Source organism: Thunnus albacares, chromosome 20 (assembly GCF_914725855.1).
Source record: "Thunnus albacares chromosome 20, fThuAlb1.1, whole genome shotgun sequence".
Taxonomy (NCBI): domain Eukaryota; kingdom Metazoa; phylum Chordata; class Actinopteri; order Scombriformes; family Scombridae; genus Thunnus; species Thunnus albacares.
Window position 1 is genome coordinate 14,897,281 of NC_058125.1, and position 24,223 is coordinate 14,921,503.

The window sequence follows — 24,223 nt, forward strand, 5'->3', positions numbered from 1 at the left end:
GAAAGAGTTGCAAAAGGAAAATTGAGCAACAGAGGGGGTCAAGAGAAAGAAGAAATGCTGAGATACTAAGAGAGGAAGAACAACTGTCAAGGATGGAGAGAAACAGACAGAAATTGTGATTAAGATGGAGACATACTTGGCTACAGAATGACTGGAATCAGTGAAAGTTGGCTTCTCTGTTATTGATTTTCCTCAAAATGTAAAACTGAAACTGCGCCTCTCACACAAGTCATACGCCATCAGTGCCGAAGGATTGTGATGGCTTTGCCTCCGCTGGTTTCTTCTGCTTCATTGTTTACATCTGCTATGCCTCAAGCCTCCACTCCACACGCCATTCCTCTGCACATCTTACTGCTATGTCAACAACTCTCAACTTTAGCTTTCAGTTGCAAATAAATGATCTCAGCCAAAGGCTTGTATGAAGAAATCTAAATGTCCCTAAACATCCTTCAGCTATCTACAGACAATGGATCTTCACTGGAAACATCTCACAACAAAGTCCAGACTGACTCTTGAAGTCAAAACACCATGTATAAAGTCTGGGTCAAAGAATTTAACCTCGGATTTAACCTTGAGTGTGCTAGGAAGCTGGAGGTACAAGATGTGTAATCAAATGCATGAACTAGTGAACTTCTCTATTTTAATGAAAGCAAGAGAATTGTACAAGAATGCTTATATATTCAACTAAACTAAATGTCAGTTACTTTTACGCCTGTTTCCTGCCATGTTCATATTGATCCATGCCAAGAAGACTGAAACTAAATGTGGAAAAAAAAAATCCAAATGGAAAAAATGAAGTATTTATGTTATCCATACATAGAGATAATTAATTACGCATTTATTTGGAAGTTTAAGAACACATTATCCAATTTGCTGGATTATGATAATGTATTTTTTCCAAGTTATGTGTGATGAGTCATTTCTTAGAGTAAAAGTCAGTGGTATTTAAATGGCAAGCGCTCTATAGACCACTTATTGTAAGGAAATGACATCTGGTGGTAATAACGTGGTACTACAACCACAGAAACATGAAGTAGCTGGGCAGAATGACTGTTGTCAGTGTAATTAGTCTACTTATAACAGTTTTCAATAGCCTAATTAATATAATAGCCACGTAGGTCAATTTTTTTTTTATTTTTTTTATAAACGTGAGCTTGTACAGTACATGAACAAAAAAGGTTTTACATTTGTCGAAGAGTTCAGCTTTGCATAAATCAAATGTATATATATATTTTCCTGCCCTGCAAAGGCGAAACGAAGAGGGGTAAAAAAAAAAAAAATAGACAACATTGCCAATTAAAGTAGCTCTAATTGTTAAATTGTCAATAGGCTTAAGTCAAGTCGAGTCAGTTATATTTTTATAGCACCAAATTACAACAGAGGTTATCTCAGGGCACTTTTCACATAGTCTTGGTCTAGACCGTACTCTTTAATTTACAGAGACCCAACATTCCTCCATGAGCGAGCACTTGTTGACAGCAGCCAGAAAAAAACTTCCCTTTAACGGGAAGAAACCTCGAGCAAAACCGCGGTCTAGGTGGGCGGTAATATGCCTTGAATGGAGAGAGGAAGAAGGAGTGGGACAACAACAATATCAACAACAACAATAAAATGTATAGAAAAATGTACGATGCCTTGATTAGCCTACATTGGTTTGAGGTAATATTACTTCCAATTAACAACCTATATTTTAAGGGAAACTGGTCTTAAGGCGTGTTTTGGTCAAGGAAATGAGAGAATTTTTGTCAGATTTTGTCTTTTTAATGAATATTTCATTACAAACAACAACTATGTATGTTTAATATGAAACTTTTGTAGCTGTTCTAAATATTTAAACATTTAAATAGGCAATTACTAAGACAAATCTCATTCATCAATTAATTAATTACTTTATGTGGCATTGTTATGTCATAGCAGTGATAAAATACATATGAAATATATAAGATATATCATGCAGCTCTCAGACCCACCAAGCAGAGATGCTGTAGTTTTGGTGGAGTCCTGCGTCATTATAGGTAATGTCCACTAGTGGGCAGTGTACACTAAAGCAAACCTCACATAGATTTAATTACAGTGAGTGTTTATTTTATATTAAGTCCATCTGTTTACTTGAATAGTGCAGCTAAACGTATGAATTCTTAACTCAACCACTACAGCCTACGTTGTCTTAAAATGAGTTGAAAAATGGCATTTATGCTCAGTTTGTGTCTTTTTTTTTCTTGTGATCAAATGTGCTTATTTATGTGTATTACACTACATGTTTATGCGATTACCACTACAAACAACAGACTTTTACTCACACCAGAGTACACAGCTGGTGCAAGACGTCACACGTTTGATGCTCAGACCTGCACTCCTCCAAACTCAAAGCTCAGGCTGGATGCTGCGCTCTTTCCCCGCCTACTACATGTAATGGTATAATAATGAGAGCTGCAGCTGGATGTTGGAGTTGGGGGTGGCTTTACGACATTTTGACTCTATTTGGACTTGTGTCAGTTGCAGTTGAAAACAGTTTTTTCTTCTCTTGAACTTGTAATTAACACCAGAGCTCCTTGGTCAGACAGGCTACGTCCTCACAGAGAGCCCGCACCAGGATGGGTGCTCTCCCGACGCAAAGGATACTGTGGATGTGTGTTTTGATCTTCATAGGAATAACAGCAGTTTGCGGTGAGTTGTTTTGCCTTTGTCATGTGTTGCCTGTGTAGCTAATAATATTGTATATTGCAAAGGAAAACACATGAGGCACTTTGGGCAGTCTTGAGACAAGTTTTCATCTCTACTAAGAATTTAAAAGGCTCGAATTGCTTCAACCAGGATAAAATATACTTGACCTGGCAACATGCTCAGTCTGTTCAGGGTGTCACTGTTTTTTGTTTGTTTTTTTCTGTAATTGGACAGTTTTTACTTGCTTTTTTTCCCCTTGTATTTGAGGAATAATTCGGGAAGTTGGGACAGTGAGGGGATGCATCTTAATTAGTCTTAAAGAATAGGTTCACAATTTTTCAAGTCTGTCTTCAAACAACAGTCAGGTGCCCAAATGAACATTGAAAAAAGTTTTACACACTGTGATCATCATGTTCATACTGGCCATTAAATGATCCTTTTCAAATGTGATGGGGGACAAAACCCACAGCCCTCATTGTGTTAAAAATGTGCTTGATCCAAAGATATTATGATGAATCAACAGTTGGAGTTAGTTAAATCAGTTGGATATCTTCCAATGTTATTTTCTTTTTAGAATAAAAGTCCTTCTTTTTGTTTCCCCGGGCAGTGTTTCCCTGTTCAGCTGCAGTGGAACAAAAATGGAGAATTTGGCACTAAAAAGACTGTAATTTTGAAAAATATCCACTTTATATGACAAATTTGGACAGCTGAAGCTTCATGTTGGCTCCAAATGAAGTTTTAAATACATTTTTGCACAGAAGGAGGACTGTGGATTTTGGCCCCCATCACTTATATTGTAAGTGCATTATGAAGGGATCTTATAATGGTCTGTGTGAACAGGAGGAACGATTACAGCAAGGAAAACCTGTTTCAATATTCATTTCGGCACCTGACTGTTGTTTTAAGACAGACATTAAAGATTGTGAAGCTATCCTTTAATATATCCAACTGCTGACAACTTCTCAGATCAGGTCAAGTTTTTTACTGGATTACTATGATATGTAATGCTTGTTACATTATAACTGAACATAATGAGTAAAGAATCAATGTTGTTTTAATATTTTTTTAAATTATTTTTTTATTTAACCGCAAATCTGTTGAAGGGAGACTTTGCCAAAATGGCAGTGTAATAGGTATAGATGTCACAAAGTTACATAAAAACACATTCATTTACAACAATCACATCCAACGCAACAAAACAGAGTCTGAGTAATACCAGTGAGATCAAACATGACTATTTAATGACTCCCCTTTGGTTCCAGGTTCAAACGTCTGCACCTCCAGAGGGGCCAGCACATGCAAGCAATGTCTGGCTGTGCACCCCAACTGTGCGTGGTGCTTCCAAGAGGTGCGTTCCTTTTCCACTTCACTTCCTTCAGGCAATGAGCTTTCTGCCGGGCTGGCTGGTGCAGGGTGGCACAGATCTTTTCATCAGCCAGCTATAATCTGCTTGAGAGGAATGTATGCAGATGTACAGTAGATTATTTTTTAATGACAACCACTTATATGTGAAAATAAAAAGCACAAATTGTGTTTTTAAGTCAAATCTACACCCAAAATCTGAAATGTTTTGCTTTAGATTTATGAACAGTCATGTCCCACTTAGAGCTGATCATTTTTTCAAGCTGCTTCAGTGACACTGAATGGGCCGTTAATTTGAGTCCTAGCATTTCTGCCACAGTGACTGAAATCAAGTGAGTGCATGGAGTGAACCATATTTTCTAATTCAAGCTAATGATGTTGTGAGTCCATAGACTCAGCCTCCCATCCAAGTGCAAAAATTTCTCAGGATGACATCAGCCTGATTACTCTGTTTTTTTGGCTGGAAGTTCTTCATGTTCAGCAACAGTACTGGTTGAACAATGAGAAGGTGGCCAGATAGGGTGCACATTTTGATTTAAGGTGGAATTTGCCTTTAGGTCTACAGAGAGATGTTGGAGTGCTTCTTCATTCCAGGAGATTTATTTAATAGAAAACATAAAGTTCAGGGCCATTCTGGACTTTTTCAGCCTGAATGAATCCAATATGTCCTCCTGTCTCAACACAGCTTTATTACAGATGGGAATTCTACAAATAAGCAACAATTTGAGTAAATTTTTTGACAAATGTAAGTACTTCCCAATCACTGATAATGTTGCTGCAAACTGACTGCTTTTCTGCGTCAGGATTTCGGTCATGGGGTTGCTAGCTCGTCCCGTTGTGATCTGAAGAGTAACCTGGTGGCAGCGGGCTGTGCTCTGTCAGATCTGGAGTCTCCAACCAGCAAAATGCAGGTGATCGAGGATCGGCCCCTCAGCAACAAAGCAGCGGGGGCCACACAGGATGTCACCCAGATCAAACCCCAGAAACTCCACATCACCCTCAGGCCAGGTGAGCTCCTCTATCTGCCTTTTAGATTAGTGAAAGAAGTTTCAAACATACTGAAGCAAAGAGAAATTATATTCTACTCTAGCAGGAAGTTACACAGGAAGACATGTCAGGTTGTTTGCTCTGCATTGTTTATTCCAGGCTAGGTCAACAGTATTTCCTGTGTCTTGTCTTATTCCATTTCCCAGATGATGCCAAGCAGTTCACAGTGAAAGTGCGTCAGGTTGAGGACTACCCTGTGGATCTCTACTACCTCATGGACCTCTCTTACTCCATGAATGATGACCTCTTCCGTCTGAGGACGCTGGGAAAGGGCCTGGCTGAGGCCATGAACCGCACCACCAGCAACCTGCGCATGGGCTTTGGCGCTTTTGTTGACAAGCCACTTTCACCTTACATGTACATCTCCCCCAAAGAGGCTGTGAAGAACCCTTGCTACAGGTAAAAGACATGTGAGAGGAGCTTCAAAAGTAGAAACAGTAAAACAGTAAAACCATCACAGTTGGTAAAAATGTGTTATTTCCTCTATCAGATGGTTTAAACATGCTCTACTCTTAAAGGGAAATTCCCTTGAAATTGTACAATATTACTCTATACAAGTAGATTCATATTTTAGTCTTATATGATTACATTCTTTTAGACATGTGACTTCAAAACATATTAAAAAACTGAACAAAAAAATTAGGACATTCTCAAAGAAATAGTCTGACATTTTGGGAAATACACTTATTCACTTTCCTGTAAGTCAACAGCCAGCTTAGCTTAGCTTAGCATAAAGACTCAAAGTAGGGGTAAACGTAATTAACCACAATGTGTTGTTTTTACACTTCAGTTTTTGTACAGATTAAACAAATTAGGTTTTACATGTTAATTAATGAGCTTTAGAGATACCAGTAGGCTGATTTTGTTATCTTTGGACAGAACCAGGCTAGATATTTCCAGTCTCCATTATGCTAATCTAAGCTAACTGTCGCCTGGCTCTATCTTTATTTGTAACAGACGGACATGAGAGCAATACTTAGCTTCTCATTAAATTGTTGGCAAGAAAATGAATAAGTGTATTTCTCAAAATTTTGAACTATTCCTTTAAGAAGTTGGTAACACTTAATGACAACAACAATATCAAGATTAGCTTCCTTAACCTTTTTCCATGTCCGTACACAAGACTGAATCCAGACTTCTTTGTAATGGAAAGTTTATTTTAGTGGCAGCATTCTTAGATTTAACAATGTTTAACATTCCTAGTACATGCCGAGTAGTGTCAATTTCAGTGGTTGTTTATGTCTGCATGTGGGAAGTAACTTCATTATACAGATGATGTAATTTTCTTGAGGACACTTTAAACACAGTGTTGCAAAGTAAAAATGCAAGCAGGCTCAGAGTCACAGCACTTGTTAAAGGCTTACGGTGACTCCTTATTGCTTGGTCAGCTGCTCTGAATCAACCACAGGTAATCTAGCTGGAGAGCAAGAGTGTCCCAAAGCGAGCTAATGTAAACCCAGCAGAAGGCTCCTCTGAGGTTGATTTGGTGGTTTAGGCTCCATCTGGGTCATTTATTCTCCCGCTTACACACAGTCTGCTGACTCCAGGAATGTTTGGATAAGAGATAAGACAAGTGGACATTTTGAGTATAGTACTGTACAATACAGAGTGAAAGAGGAGTCTGCTAGCAGTGCACAAGAGCCTTTTTTTTTACCCGAACCAAAGTGTTTGGGGAAAGCATTGTTCATAACAGTAAAATTTACTAAAGAACAGGTGAAACAACTCTGAAGTGTTTTTTTTTTTTAACTGTTTGACCATTTTTAGCCATGCTAGCAGCAGGTCTGTTAGTTGGTCCACTTTTGGATAGATTGCCTTGAAGGTTTGGACAGACATTAATGGTCCTTTCGCAATGAATCCTAATGACTTTAGCGATCCCCGAAATTTCCCTCACACACCATCATGAGCTTGACATCTGTGGTTTGGGATGGATTGCAATGAAATTTGGTACAAACATTCTTGAGGAATTTTGCCCCTTAGCCTATATAGCCTAGTTGTACAAGTATATTCATATTTTGCTATGTTAAATGATCACATTATTCCTTTTAGAGATATTTCTTCAAAAGATATTGAAAAAATTTAGGACATTATTAAAGGAATAGTTTGACATTTACTTATTTGCTTCCTTGTCTGTCAAGCTACAGCCAGGAGATGGTTAGCTTAGCTTAGCATAAAGACTTGAAGCTGGGGTAATGTAAAACCACTTGATGCTTTTTACACCTTGGTTTTTGTACAGATTAACAAATGAGATATAACGTGTTAATTAGACAACTTTGGTGTTCCCATCACTTTATCTAGCACCATTATCAGGTCAAACATTTAATTTCTCAAAATTATTTGGTTCATGAGCATGTTGGCATGCTGATGTTAGCATTCAACTCAAAGTACAACCTCACAGAGCTGCTAACATGGCTGTACTCTTAATGTCGTCCCTAAATGTCATGTAAGAAAGTACGACCCAGTGAAATACAATAGTAGGAAAAGCTGTCATGTCAAGGTGTCACCCGGATTGTAACTTAAAAATGTATGCAGTCAAGTCTGGTAATTACAATTAATATGATACAAACAATATGTAATATCAACAAAACAAAACTGGACAATATTACAACTAAAATTATTTATGTAGCCTTGCAATGCATTTTTTTTAATAATTTAAATATATTTTTAAACACATAAACCCAATTAACAAAACTGTATATTAACAGTATATTATCACTAATTAGACAGCTTTTGATCATTTGTGTCTGATGAAGATGTTCAGATGAATGCACAAGCTGACATCAGCTCTGTTGATCTCCGATATTGACTGATCAATTGATCTCTCTTTGATTGACAGCATAAACACCACCTGTCTGCCCCAGTTTGGCTACAAGCACGTTCTGTCTCTGACGGAGAAAGTGGGCCGCTTCACAGAGGAAGTGAAGAAGCAGATGGTGTCCAGGAACCGAGATGCCCCAGAGGGAGGCTTTGATGCCATCATCCAGGCTGCTGTGTGCAAGGTGGAGTGAGACAGACTGAATGTGCACACACACAATCGTTTTCTCCTCTGTCACACACATATAGACTCAAAAACATGTCAGGATTTCAAACAATACAAAAATATATTATATGATTAGAGTTGAAGGTAATCAATAATGGCTTTGCTGCTGAGGTTTTGCTGATGTGTGTCAACTAGAGGCCGAACTACATTGTTTGACCTTCATTGTTTCATGGTTTGATGGGAACCAGGAGCAGATCGGCTGGCGCCCTGGTGCATCCCACCTCCTCATCTTCACCTCAGATGCAAAGACTCATGTGGCTTTAGATGGTCGCCTGGCTGGAATCGTGACGCCCAACGACGGACAGTGCCACCTCAACTCTGAGAACATGTACAGCATGTCGACTACCATGGTTAGTGTATAATTGTGTGTTTGGTTTTCAGAGGCGGTAAGAACGGAAAGATTTCAGTGTTTATGTGTGCAATTGCTAACCACACCATCCCGTTTTCCCCCACAGGATTATCCATCTCTAGCATTGATCACAGAGAAGATGTCGGAGAACAACATCAACCTCATCTTTGCTGTCACCAACCCTGTGGTTCCTCTGTACCAGGTCAGGAGCGCTGCTGTTCATTCGGCATTTTATTTTTTGAGTTCAGTTCAAGACTTTCATGTACAACATACTGAATGTGCAGTCAAATTCTGCGGAGCCAAATAAAACAGAGACTAATGTTTCTAAAAAATGAAAATAAGTCAATTAAGCAAATGTTTTTAAACAGAAACTGAGAAGATGACAAATTACAGTCTGTAATCATCTCATCTTGAACATACAGTACGCTTTAAACCAAAGTCCTCCAAACCTCACTGGTTTTAAAACAGAGATTCTTGGATCCTGCACTGGAAGAATGGAAATTCAAAATTAATCAGGCTATTACACACTGTTTGGACACAGCAGCAAGATACAAACTCAGTTTTTCCCAAATTGGAAACAGTGTTGAAACCAACGTTTTACATGTGTATTCATAGGCATTAGAGAGAACGCAAACTGTCATTGTTCATAAAGAGGGAGGCATGAGTTCAAAGACGGGCACACTTCTGCTTCTTTTAGGGTGTTTTTGTCAATCATGCAACTGTTAATGTTTGGTACAACGGTCTCAACACCATGACACTAGTCCAACCAGTGTGACATTACTGGTTAGAGTAACAACCATGAACTTCCCTTTATTTTCTTGCTCTGTTTTTTTCCCAGCATTAACTGTCCCTTTTGTCTCAACTCAGGAAAAAGTGAAAAAGTTGTTGATATTTTCCAACAAAAAAGCTTAATAAAAAATTCTATCGATGCTATAAATTGCTGGAAAATGTAATGACACATTATTAAATCATCTCCACTGATTACATAATATGTAAAACATTTTAAGTGTCATAAAAATGTCATAATAAGAATTTAACGTAACGTAACGTAACGTAAAAATGAATTATCCTGTCATTACCGATTGTTATCATTTGAAGTAATAAATATTGACTTGGATGTTTACTCATTATGTATCACAAACAGGCTGAACTTACTATATTTTCACAAGCTTTTAAAGTATTTGGCAGTTTATGAGGGGTGTATTTTATATATATTTGTAACACATGATACATTATTGAACATAAATGGATCCTGTATTTTCCTTGACTTTGTAGGATGACAAGAGTCTTCCAGTCTGTCTATCTTTCTGTCTTAACAGAACTACAGTGAGCTGATTCCTGGCACCACGGTAGGAACTCTGTCCAATGACTCAGGCAATGTTGTTCAGCTCATACTGAAGGCCTACGCTGTAAGTGTTAAACACACACACATACACACACACACACACGCACACACACACACACATACACACACACACACCCTAGGCTAGACAGTGTTCCAGGGAATGACATACATTTGTTGACACACACCCACAGTGTCTGCGTCATACATACAGTCGAGCCAGAGTCTTACTAGAAATTCCACAGTGGCAGAGGTGTGCAGATGACCAAATGTGGGAGACTCCCTGCTTTGCTTGTTATTTATTCAAGTCTTATTATGCAGAGTGAATGAGCTGAAAATTTATACTATCATAAACCGTGGCTGTAATTTGAATGTGAACATGACGAATAAGTAGTAGGAAGCCTCAAGCACACAAATTGGGGAAAAAACAGACTTGAAATAGAACTACTTTGCATTTCCATAGTTTATTCTTTTGCAGTTAAGTGTACATATAAGTAAAGAATGGAAAAAAAATGTCATCAACTTAGTTTTGAATTAGTAGGACTTGATCTCAGCTTGTGACTTGATTTGGCACACCCAAATCTGAAATCTTGATGCAAGTCTGTATTCTCATCTTTCCATGTGTTTTCTGCTCTTGATGTCATCAGAAAATTCGTTCCAAGGTGGAGCTGGAGCTGCAAGGCGTCCCGGAGGAGCTCTCTCTGTCCTTTAACGCCACCTGTTTGAATGGAGAGTTCATCCCTGGCCTCAAGTCCTGCTCTGGACTAAAGATCGGAGACACGGTCAGTCCAGCAAGACCTTTCCATAAGGGCCGCAAGGATAGTTTCACATTAATTCACATTAACTACACATACAGATTACATACAGATAATCTAATACCAAAATCCAACATCAATTGTCAACATAGCAGAATCAATGAAAGCTTGATATAAATACTATAAGTACACCATACAAGTAGTATATAAAATACTAAATGTACTATGTAATACCTATAATGGTCCAAGGACACAAAGCCAGTAGTTTGATATACTTGAAACTTGGTGTATCACTATATGTTTACTAGTGTTAATAGTCTCATCCTCTGTGTATTGTCACAATTAGCAGTTACACAATAAGCAGTTACATTGCAAAAAGCATTCTTCTCGACACCTTTTCCATTTAGCCTCCAAGATGTATTTTCTTATGATAAGAAAAAATTCTTGATGAGATTCATTCTTTTGTTCTTAGTGTAGTTTCCACAGTTTCATAAATTTTCTAGAAATTATGTCAATATCCTGCAACAAGACTGGATAAAGCAGACTGCTGCATGAAATATTAAAAGAAGTACCTTGTAAGGCAGCTGGATTCGCGAGATCACAAGATCAAGCAAGAATCCATCTTGTCAGGCTTCAAGCTATGTGCTTGTGTCCGAACCACCGCTGGTTCGGACCAATTAGTATCCTATGAGGATTCTCGTGTGATCTTGCAAATCCAGCTGCCTCGCAAGGTAAGACAGTGATAGATAGTGATAGACAGATGGTTCATCCAGTCATTTACCAAACAGTAACAACACTTTTCCAAACAGTTTCCATGGACAACCACTCAGATGGTTCTGTGTAACACTGAAAGAATAAAACAAAATCCCCAAAGAAATTGGTGTTCATAAGAAAATAGGTTCAAATTTCATGCCTACTTTTGCACCTTCAGTCAATATGTATCTCTATGGATTAAAAATACCAAGGGACTAATGGTGGTCATGACCACTTGATTGCAAAAATAACATATCAGTTAGTTCCTTGTACTATTTTTCATTGTCTTTTTTGTCTCTTTCCATTTCCTCTCTTGCTGCTATCTACAGTATGTCTTCAACGTGGGATTTTCCCCGTTAGCTCATGGTGTTAAAGAGCAAATGGCAGAAAAAAGTATATCAACGCTGTCTCTGGCCTTGTCTTTCTTAGTTGATGTTTTCTTGTCTTTCTGTCCTTTTTCTATCAGCTCTGTTTCTTTCTTTAACAGAGCAATCTGTCTGCTTAAAGAGTTCCCTCCTCTTCCCCCTCTTTTGCATTTTTTCTTTATCGCAGCTTCTTTGGCTCTTTTCCTCGTTCTCTCCTCACTCCAGGTGACATTTTTTGGCCTCCACACATTTCTTTTTCTCTGCCTCAGCTCTTCTTATTTTCTCCATATATGGCTGTCTCTCCAGATGTAGTAACTGCCCTTTTTGGACATTTACCAGATTGGGATGTAATGCAGAATGAACAATTACTTTGACCGAATACATATGGAGACATTGCCTATGTCACGTCTTTAAGCTGTTTCTTGTTAAAGGAGCCTACAGTGAATAAACAATGCTGGAAATTTGAGCAGCTATTAAACGAACATTGAGTGAGTCATTTAAGTGTGGTTACATGTTATGTAATATACACCAGAGTCATACAGACACATTATTTCTGTACTAGCCACAAAACATTTGTCACATTACTGTATCTACACATATACACTTCACTATGTCTTGTGTGTATCTGATTTTGTAGAATTAGGATGCAGAATCTCTATGCCATGAAAAAACATTAAAACTAAATACTTCTTTCATCCAAAGTTTGACATGTTACAATGTCTCTTCCCTCCTCTCATCCAGGTCACTTTCAGTGTGGAGGCCAGAGCTCGTGGTTGCCCCAAACAGAAGAAGAAAACCTTCATCATCAAGCCTGTGGGCTTCAAGGACGCCCTCTCCATCACCGTCACCTTCGAGTGCGACTGCAAGTGCCAGACCAAAGCCCAGCCCAACAGCCCGAAGTGTAACCATGGCAACGGCACCTACGAGTGTGGCATCTGCTTGTGCCACCCAGGTCGCTTGGGACCACACTGTGAGTGTGCCGAGGGCGACTATAATCCCACAGAGCAGGACCGCTGCAGTGGACCAGCGGGCTCCGGAGGGCCCCAGTCTGCGATTTGCAGCGGCCGCGGGGACTGCGTGTGTGGCCAGTGTGTGTGCCACAGCAGTGACTTTGGCAAAGTCTGGGGCAAACTGTGTGAGTGTGATGACTTCAACTGCCTGCGCTACAAGGGGGAACTGTGCTCAGGTAAGATTGTGACTTTATGAGCTAAACTTACAAGGAGGCAGAATTTTTTGTCTTAAAATTAATTTACTTGAGCATCTTATGCTGTCAATCAGAAAATCAACTGACAATGATTTCAGTTATCAATTATTTGAGTTATTTATCAAGGAAAACAGGCTAACATTCACTGGTTACAGCTTCTAAAATGTGAGGATTTGCTGCCTCTCTGTGTGTTATATCTAAAATTGAATATCTGTGGGTTTTGGACTTTTTGCAAACATCACTGAGATTTGCTGAAATTCATTTTTTTAATCTTTTATGGACCAAATATTTGGCATGTTATTAGAAAAAAAGAATGCAGGCTAACAAATAAACCAGTCTTAACACTAATCTTAAATTGCAACCTTATAAATGAGTATTAAAACATGACACTTTTCTTGCCATGTATAAGAAATAAATAAAATACAGAAGAAGAAGGCCACTTCAGGCAATGATGTGGCACTGATGGCCTTCTTCTGGCCCGAACAAAATGGATGTGAGCCTGAAATGGCCCACATGTAAAATAGCAAATACAGCCAAAGTATCCCGAATCAGATGTGGGCCTTTTTTAGTAAAGATGCGGTGTTCTCAGGTATTTGTATTCTGGATGTGGGGGCCAGTTCTGGTTTATCTGGTTTGTTCTTGGTTGACATACGGCTTGCATGTGGCCCAGATCTGAGAAACAGGGGTGGACCGCCCAAGTGCCATCATTCCACGCGGTATGTGGGCCGGCTGAAAGTGCCAAAAGTGTCGGGTGTGGGCCGGATCTAGGCCAGATCTTGCCTGGTGGAGCCAGGCAAAAAGCTGTTGTAAATTTCGCTGTAGTACTGTTAATATGTCGCTTTATTAAGTTTTAATATTTTTTCAGGCAAGAAAGTAACCATTTAGATTGCCAATATAGGGTCTGTTTTCGGAGATATGAGGAGAAGCTGATGACCGACCGATCGACATGCATCGTCATCCCGGGGCAGAGTCAGACTGGCCATCGGGAGTGGGGGCCGGTCACTATGTGGGCCACTTGAGCAGCCCATTATACAAAACAAGAGCCTCTTATGTCTTCTCGCCCCTTGATGTCACCAAACATTTAACCTCTTGCTAAGACAGGCTTCTTAACTTTGTTTGGAAAAAACAAGGAAAACAAGGAAGTTATGTCTCTAACAGAGGAAGGTCTTAACATTTTGGACTCTTCCTCATTCAATCATACTATAAAAATTGACAGGGTCAAAAGATTTCTAAAAGATTCAGATAGCATTTCTGTTTAAAAAAAGTAGGTGGTCTTAATTGTTTATTAATGTGCCTTTATGCTGTCGTCATTTTTTAACAACAACAACATTTTGCTTGTAAAACAGCTGTTTAACTGTGAAGGGCTTCTGTATTAATATGAAGATTTTATAGAGGAATGTGGTGTTCCTGTCTCCCAAAGTGAGTAATTAATGCACTGTCAACAGGCATTATATGCCCATCACGTTGCTTATCACATATATTCCTAATATAGAAGACAAATGCTATTTTTGTAATTATATGGTGGAAACGCTAGAACATGTGTTTATTCAGTGTGTACATGTGACAATGTTTAGGGATTGTTTTCAGTTGGATCTTAAAATATATTTCAGTAAGGAAATTTTACTAAAAAACATGGTTTGTTATTAACAATCCTAATTTCTCCAGCAATGAATAATATGTCAATAATTTTTTTTTACATTTATAGAATGAAATTCTTGAAGAAGTTACCATCTTATATTACATTTAAACAAACAGATCTAAGCATATATCTCCCAACATTTCATACACAGTCCAGCCATATACTAGGTTTTGAGCTAGTCTTGTTTACGAAAAAATGCTGGAACAAATGCTCTTGTTCCAGCTTCTTAAATGTGAATATTTTCTGGTTCCTTTAGTGTTCTGTGATATTAAACTTAATATGTTCGGGTTGTGGACTGTGGGTTGGGACAAAACAAGACATTTTAGGTTACATCTTGGGCTTTGGAACATTTTTTACCATATTCTGACATTTTATATAGACTAAACGACTAATCGTTTAATTGAGAAAATAATCAACAGATTAATGGATCATTCTTTACAGCCGTACTGTACATACAGCGTAGTCAGGAGCAGTACTAGTATGACACTGAAGTAGGAGAATGAAAGTAGAGAGGAGGTTAAAATGGCCCACAGATTGTCCTATCATCATGTCCATTATGTGTGTTTCTGGTAGAGAATGTGTGTACCTTTTTAGTCAGTGCAGGCAGTCCTCTTCACCACACTGACTTGCCACTCACCTCATCTGGGAAGAATTACATACAATAACAACTCCTTTCTGCCCAGGACATGGGCTCCATTCACAATAAACATATGGTGCGGTGCGTGTATCGTGTGTGTGTGTAAGCTCAGGTTGTGTGTTTGTATCAGCCAGGCCAAGCTTTTGTACCACCTAGTTCAACAGGATTCATGAACAAAGATAAAGCTTTTGCAAGTTTGACGGTAGCTTTCTCTGGTCAGAGGGGACTCTCACCTTCCTGAAAGTTTCTCCATCGCAGTCGAGATTTCTAAACAGTGGGAATGAGTTTGTGTTTGGTAATTGTTGAGAGCTTTAACTACTCATCTTCTAATATTTTAAAGAGACAGTATGTCATCAAGTCAAAGCACATGATGTTAGCCAGATGATGTTTATAATTGATATCTGTTCTATGAGTGACTTTTTACTGTGGGATTAGCTGTGTACAGTAGCTGTTAGACAATACATACAGTAACCTGTCAGTCTTTTTCTGTTAGCAGTTCACTTGCTTTAAGCACTGGCAGTTTTTATATATTTTCTTGCAAGAAATCCATAAAAATAAGCTTACCATTGAATAGACTTTTGAAACATTAAGATTTGACTCGCTGGCATTTTGTTTTTCATCCCTGAGCCCATTTAATACCTGACAGTTGGTTTTGGAAATGAACTGGTTCAAAAAATCTTGGTTCATGACTCGTAAAGGAATAGTTTGACATTTATAAAAAAATAAATCATTGTTATCATTAAAATTACTCATATTCTTGCTGAGAGTTAAAACAATACTATTCTCATGTCTGTACATTAAGTATGGAGCTAGAGCCAAGAGGTGATTAGCTTAGCTTAGCATAAAGACTGAAAGCAGGGAGAAAAGGCTAGCCTGGCTCTGTCCAAAGATCTAAAATACACCTGTTAACACCTCTAAAGCTGACATATGAACTCGTAGTATCTTGTTTGTTTAATGTTTACACAAACAGTTTTGGAGAAAGGTAGGGTAGCTATTTCCCCCCTCCTTTATGCTAAGCTAAGCTAATCACCTTCCGACTTTAGCTCTGTGCTGAACACGCAGTCATGAGGGTGGTATTGATCTTCTCATCTAACTCTCGAAATGTCAGACTATTCCTGTAAATACAGTATATGGCAAGACTAAAATCTCAGAGACAGGAAACACAAAGAAAGAATTACAAGAAAATGACAAAATTGCCCCCATAAAATGCTAAGAACAGGGAACATGTAACCAAAATTAACAGGCCTTTATTACAACTACTTTACTTAATCAAGACAATTCCTCTTAGTTACTGATTAGTAGTTAAATGCATGAACTGGTATTGCTGAAGGGATATTTTAATCGAACGCTGCTAATTGCATAACACTGCTGCTTTCCTGCCTCATACTTCATTGTCAGACCTCACATATATCTCTCAACTCACTCATATATCTGCTGCACTCAGACAGAAATGTTTTGCTGTATTCCCCAAAGCCCATAGATTAACATGAAAATACCTTTGTGCTTACTCATTGGCTGGTGTGGTGTTAGGCTAAAAATAAACCCATGTTTGGTCAGAAAAGGGCCAAGTGGGGGTGTATTGGAAATGTTCTGAGTATGTGTGTGTAAAACATGGTCTGCTTGTTTTGTAATACCTTATTCAGAGCAAGAGCCATTCTTCTTTCCCCGCAGAATGGTCTAATTAAAAGCCAGTGGTTCTGTGGTCAAGTGGTAAGGACAGTTTGTTCATGGATCATCTTTTATCCAGTCACACTGCTCTAAGTGGTTTCCTGTATTATTATTTATCTGGGCATTGTGTTGTGGTGATAGGCTGCAATGTTTTCTGCATTGTCACTCTCTTATTGGCATGCACACACATACACCGTGCACAAATTCACTCAGACACACTCTGAATCATGCAGACAAAAATAAAAGCCCCCTAGACACCACAGGAACACAATGAAATAGGTTTTAGATTTCCAACAGTTGCAGAAATGTGACTTACTATTTCTGCTTTCCAGTGTTTGGGAATAAAAGCCAAAACCTCCATACTTACAAAGCTGAGAAATGTTTTAGCAACCATAATTTGTCATATTGAAAAATGATGGTTGTAACACTTGGAATGAATGTGAATACATTTGATGAAAACCTTGTGTCCTGTGATGCTAGCTTTTTATGAACTGGAAGAAATAGCCTTACAAGGTCAGTGTGGACTTTTATACAGAGAGTACAACATAGGCTTGTGGTAAATTCACTCATTTAAAACGCTCAAGAAGCAATGGCCAGTCATCACAAAGTCATACTGAGCAGCCAAACATTGTTCAAATTCACCACAGAGTTTCCAAAATTTCTTAAGACAAAATTTATCAGGCTGAATTTTGGGAAATGTGTATAAAATAGTGGACAAGACATTTCCGTTTGATGGAACTGTGCAGCCATAAAAACAAAGAGTCTTGATGCTGAATATTTCCATTTAAACATCGTATAGCTTCAATGAAGAGCTGGAACAAGCTGATACCAAATATACTGCATATGATACTGTCAGATCAAGTGGAATAAGATGATTTTAAGACCCTTAAAGTCACTTAAAGGAGAAATAAAAAGGAATAACAGTCTGTTGAAGAGTTAACTGATCATTTTACTGAAAATATGAGCTAATATTAGCTCATTGTTTAAAACAAATGATGCACAGCCATTGAAATTACAATCAATTCTACCACTAAGTACTCTCACCTATGTACCTTACTCTTTCTCAATTACCACCACTCCCTCATTTTCACGCAGGATTTCTCTTGGTCACATTGTCCTCCTCCCCTTTCTTGTTTTTTGCTTCCACTTTCACTTTACCACCCTTCCTTCTTTGGAAATAGAAGTTATAGCAGTATATAAAACAGCAGTAAACAGCTATATCAGTGGCTTTGCTGAAGAGCATTCATATTAGGGCTAACACATTAAACTTTTCAAATCCACAGTTGTAGTAGTAGTGTGTTGTACTATCAAACAATTTTCAAACCACTGTGTCTAAGGATAACAAATATATCAGGATGAACAGTGTGTAAATCTGCACATAATATTCTATAAAACATTTCAAATTTTTAATCCAGCCTTAAACAATGAAATCTTCAATTTGAATATTTTACTCAAACTCTGATATATTTCAGTGTAGCACTGGCACAAGTAGACAGCAAATATCAGCATATATGATGTGCAGAAAACCCTCGTAACAGAAGATCAAAGTGGTTATTAGGAAAATTAGAGTTCAAGTTGTTGGAATGGCATGGTTGGAATTTTAACCCTCTATGCTATCCTTTTTCTCTCCTCCTCTATCCTTTCTTGCTTCCCTCCTAGGCCATGGTGTCTGTAACTGTGGTTTCTGCCAGTGTGCACCAGACTGGCAGGGTGAGAACTGTAACTGCTCCAGACGTACTGACACCTGTATGTCCAACCTGGGTCTACTCTGCAGTGGCAGGGGCCAGTGTGTGTGCGGGGCCTGTGAGTGCACCCAGCCCGGTGCCTACGGGGCCACGTGTGACAAGTGCCCCACCTGTCCTGATGCCTGCACTATGAAGAAGTGAGTCTGCACACAGACGCATATACACACAGGCTTGTCGGGAAAGCTGCTTGAAATGAACTGATGGCCTGATTGATGTCTTTTCTCCTGGCAGGGAGTGTGTGGAGTGTAAGCACTTCAAGAGAGGCAAGCTGTTTGTGGACAACACCTGCTCTCGTATCTGCAAGGATGAGATTGAGCTTGTGGATGAATTAGGTGAGACACCCAGCTGACCAAAGATATACAGTACTAGTCAAAAGTTTGGACACACCTTCCCATTCATTTGAATGAGAAAGTGTGTCGAGACCTTTGACTGGTACTGTATAGTTGTCACACACCTCAAAGGCCTCTTAAATATGAACAAAAACTCTTGAGAATTTTGCACTTACAAAATTCCAAAAAATAGCTCTGTAATCTTCACAGCAAACTTCCAGAGAATTGCAAAGCCCTGTTCACATCTGGTGATGGAGGCAGATAAGAAACCTGTGTTGGACATTTTCTCAGTAGTTATTAAAGACAGAGCAAAACAGAGCTAAAAAAAGGCAACTGTTCGACTTACATTCATCAGGGTGGCAGAAACACGACTCTAAATGTATGTCAATGTTGTTCTTTGTCTACTGGAAGTGTAAATAAGCACCTTTTTGCTAACATGTTCACTTCTAAGGTGATAATATGTCAATGTTGTGTTTACAGTTTGTTGTGCTGCCTCCAAGTGGCCCAAAAATCAATTAAAGTTGCTTTAAAGTTTTAGAAATACTGTATTCTTCATGACCAAAAAAGATATATTTAAATGTGTGTTGTGGAGTTTACATTTTGTGTTACTCATTGAAACACATGGTGTATCCTTGATACCTTGAACCACGTTGAATGCATGTCCTTCCTCATAAAACATTTGCCAAAGCAGTTTTTTTGATCATTTTAAATTCTGCATTTACTGTACAAGTAACTTGCTTGTTGTCTTCTTCTTCACTGCCTTTGTTGGCACATCGCTGCATTTGTAGATCAGTGGAATAGTGTGAAACCATCTGCAGGAATGTGTATTATGTAACCCGCATGAATAAATCTAGTCATGAGAGCAAACAAAGGAGGGACCCACCCATAAAAACAATATCTCCACAACGCTACTAGTGGTCAAAAAACTCCATTATGCTTTGACTAACTGATGTACAATTTTCCTTTTGCTCCTCCATCCAGTGCTTCATGATACAAATGCTGTGAACTGCACTTACAAGGATGAGGATGACTGTGTGGAGCGTTTCCAGTACTATGAGGACGCTAGTGGCAAGTCCATCTTGTATGTCGTCAAAGAGCCAGGTAAGATATGCTGCGTGAACCATATCACATTGAATTATAGTAACAGTGGTTCAGATTATATGAGGGAAGCCAAAGTCACAGATAAAATTCATCACCACAAAAGCATCATGACGCAACCTATATTTGTTTTTTAGTATATTAGTATCCTAGCAAATCTTCTCACCTTGCTAAGTCAGCGTGCTTTTTCTTCACTCAAGCAGTTGTCACTTCCCTGCTGCATGCCCTTCATCTGCTTGTTAAATGGCCAAACAGAAAGAGTGCGGGGCAGTAAAACAGCCTTTTAATGACCACCAGTGCCCGCAGAGAACGTCTGTCCCGTGGGTCTGCCTTTAATGAATGCGTGTGTTTAATTAAGACACAACTGGGTAGCAGAAAAGTACACCAAAATTTGCCTTGAACACAGTGCACCCCGCCGTGTCAAAGAGGGTCGTAAACAGCTGCCCAGCTCCTTGAGGAACCTGCTGACTCTACATATCCTCAAGAGGAAAGCAGCAGAAGGAGAGAGAGGAAACTAAGTAAGCAAAAGAAAGGGATAGAGAACATTTTAAAAAGAAAACATGAAGCTGTATACAAAGGAGAAAGACACAGGAAGGGAAGATGGAAAACAATCAGAGGAGGACTAAGCATTTCTCTCATTTAGAAGTTAATAAATAATGTGGCAGATATATCTTGTAGCACCAACGTGACATGATTTGTATGTAAGCAGTAATGGTATAGAGATCAAAAGGGTCAGTTGAAAAGCAGGAAACAGAGCAAAGTAAGAAAGAGGGAGAGAGGAAGGAGTGAAGCTTTGATGTTGCCTGTAAAAGTTCACCCTGGTTGCCCCACTAAGTTACCCAACACTTAGCTATCCATACACCCATGTACATACAAGCACGTATAATCAAATGGTTAGATATACAAGTGTAAAGGTGTAAAGGAGAAGTGTAAAGGTAAGGCATTTTTGCCAGCAATGAACAAAATGAACTGTTGCCAGACTTCCGTTGATGCTCCCAGTGACCATGAACACAAATCTCACCCTAGAAAAGTGTAGCATTGGCACTGAAAATGGGGTTTCAAATGTTATTTACACAACTGTTGAGATGATGATGTGACTGGTTTTCTCCTGAAACTCCTGAATTTGTGAACAACTATTTAAATTAGATGTTGTCGGAATAAAATGAAGGATGACTCTGCGACTACAGTACTCTCGCTCAAGTTTATGCAGAATTTTAATCGGTGGATGTAATTTTGGAGAACATCAACGTATTTGGGAATAGCTAATGATGGGAAAAAATGACCAAGGAATGCACAAAAAGCAATGTGTTTTTCCAGTCTGGTGTGGGAAGGATACATGTTAGTGACTTTTTGAAAGAGAGGACTGTCAGTCATGTGCTGTACAGCCTAATGAAACTATGCAAATCAAATTCCTACTGTGTCTTGCCAGACCACAATGAGGGAAAGATGATTTGTGGCTTGGTTATAATAGGTTACTATTTTCCACTTCAGCCCATCCTCCTCTGAGCTTTTTGGTATTTAACAGCCCCATTATCCCATATCTGCCCTTGTTCTCTTGCATCACTTCATAAATCTGATAGCCCTAAAAAAGCACCTGTCATTTATTCTAGATGGAACCACACCACCTTGGCTTCCTAAAGCACACTCTTGAATCTGAAAAGTAAAAGCTTTTAGCAGAAGAAACATCAAATTCATGTGCATAAAGGAAGCAACAGAGAGGAAACAGCATTATGAAATCAGACTTCCTCTGGCCTGGCCTTGGGCTTATCTTCTCCTGTTTGTCCACTTTCCTCATACCTTTATCTCTCCATGCTTCCATCCAGACTGCCCCAAGGGTCCAGACATTTTGGTGGTGCTTCTGTCAGTGGCAGGAGCCATCTTGTTTCTAGGCTTGGCGGCTCTGCTTATCTGGAAGCTGCTGGTTACCATCCACGACAGACGGGAGTTCGCCAAATTTGAGGAAGAACGCGCTCGTGCCAAGTGGGACACGGTGAGTGACTTCAGCATGAGGCGGCAAATGCGTGTAAATACTCTGATGTGCTGTACTTGGAAACTAGGAATGTGGTGTTTGTTCAATACCAAGATCAAGGTAGTTATCTTTCAGTTAGATTGAAATAAAAAAAATCCATGCCCCTTTATTTTCTAACCAGTTGTAATAACAATTCCTCCTTTTTTGGACTCTTTGAAACACACAAACATGCCTGCACTTTCATACACACAAAAGGCCACACAGGCAGTCTCTCTCTCTTGTTTTCTGAAGATGTTTTCTATTATTTTTGTGGCCTGCTGTTACTCCCAGCTGAACAAAAGGCAGTCAGCGGAAGGGCTGGGTTTAAATTTGCTAACGCTAATTAGCCTTCACTGGTAATAGGCCTCTTTGTGGCCTCAAAAACTCTCTCTCAAAGGACTGAAACCACAAAGAATCATAGTAGTTTTAAGATGCTCAGTGAGTAACAGAAGTGAGAACATGAGCCACACATTTATATTTATCTGAACTACAAGGCCAGATACCAGAAAGAATGACATCATGTGCATAATGAGATGGAGAGATTAGATGACATGTTATTTTAATTTCAAATACATGTTTTCCAAATTACCTTTTTAGGTTTTCCCTGCAGGTTTTCTCTCCTCTTGAATCACAGTCAGAAAAGCATTTCTTATTTATTCTCTGTCTGTCAAACTCGCCTAAACTCACGTCTCTTCGTGTGTATTTGACTCACAGGGACACAATCCTCTCTACAAAGGAGCCACTTCCACCTTCACAAACATCACGTACAGAGGAAAAGACTGATGCTACTGAACAAGGATGAAGAATGAAGGATGAAATAAACTTTTACTGTCCTTTGTGGGAAGGCACAGAATCATGTGCAGGTCTCTACTGTCACAAGACAATAAATGATAATTAATTATTATTTTTGTAAATATGTAGAAATGATTCTGAGGACATATTTTATCAGGGATTTGTCATAAACACCCATTCATACTACACTGAGACATATGATATTGTTTTGATTTTGTGTGAATGACTAAGAACTGTTGTGTTGGCAAAAATAAAGGTTTAGTACACCCAAATCACAAAACAGCATATTTACATACTTACCCTTGCTGTGTATATACTTTTTATTTTATTTGCCCCTGTTTTGCATATCTCTGAAGTCACCATAATCCCGAATTGGGGGCTAATGGAACCTAATTTGCTCAAACCATCCAAAAATTGCATGTGAAATGGTGGGAAAATGATGGATGGTGGAAAATAGCATCAAAAAAACTATTGGCTGCAAGATCTGTGGATTAATAAATCTTTCCTTGGCAAAATAAAACAAAAACTATATCCACATGACTGGAGGCACTAGGGCCAAGTGGGAAAATATGACAAAAAAGTGATTTGGGTTAACTTATCTTTGAGGTTAGTAGAAGAACTGAAGGGCAAATAATCGTATGCAGAATGTACATCATTTCCTGATTACAATGTTGGGATTTCCTGTTCGCAGTACTCAGTAAGACTATGGTCAGATAAACTGTCCTAAATGTAGTGATATTCTACAGAAAGGATGTGGTTTGGAGTAAAAACTGTTAATTCACTGAAACCCGGTGTAGCCTCTTGTGTGGAGAAAGATAAGTGTTTTACGTTGTGTACAGTGTTACTATATTATAACTAAAATATGTAGACCTATTTCATTCTTTCTGTCTGATGAAGTTAACTTTACAGCCACATAAGGTCCAGGTGTGAGATGTGAAAGACAATGGCTGGGCCAAAACATAATTTAAAATGAATAAGTAGCTGATTACAAATTAATGACATATTATTTTTAGATACATTAAGCAAATGTGACACTATTCTAAAAAAAGTCAAATTTTGAAAAGAACCTCTTAATGACTGCCAGGTTTTTAAATTTACAACAGTGACCAATTTCTGCTCCTTTTCCTTCCTTCCTTTCAATTTTTTAAAATGCCTTTAAATGCCTTTAATTAGCTCTTTATAAAACCCTCTCAATATTTGATTATATATTAGGCTATTTTGCAGTCTGTTAGTGGCAATCAGCCCACTTGGGATGCACATCACTCAACATGAAGGGCTACTGTAATTAATGCATGAGCTTTAATGGCAACCAGGATTTTCTAATTAATGACTAAATTTAATTAGTATTAGTAATCTCATGCACAGATTACATTACAGAAGACTGAGATAGAAAATCAATACTTGTTTAAAATGATTTCTATTCTGAATA

General features: G+C 38.6%; 1 protein-coding gene across 1 annotated transcript; it reads left to right on the forward strand.

Moving 5' to 3' along the window:
- Window positions 1-2,190: 2,190 nt before the first annotated feature.
- LOC122970658 (integrin beta-3-like) lies at window positions 2,191-23,593 on the forward strand. Its single transcript, XM_044336801.1, has 15 exons — window positions 2,191-2,667; window positions 3,927-4,012; window positions 4,830-5,034; window positions 5,220-5,472; window positions 7,907-8,069; window positions 8,299-8,460; window positions 8,566-8,661; window positions 9,779-9,868; window positions 10,449-10,583; window positions 12,416-12,860; window positions 18,482-18,704; window positions 18,799-18,899; window positions 19,878-19,997; window positions 21,818-21,984; window positions 22,717-23,593. Exons 1-15 carry the CDS (start codon window positions 2,595-2,597, stop codon window positions 22,783-22,785), a joined length of 2,388 nt encoding a protein of 795 aa, XP_044192736.1. The 5' UTR covers window positions 2,191-2,594; the 3' UTR covers window positions 22,786-23,593.
- The last annotated feature ends 630 nt before the right edge of the window (window positions 23,594-24,223 follow it).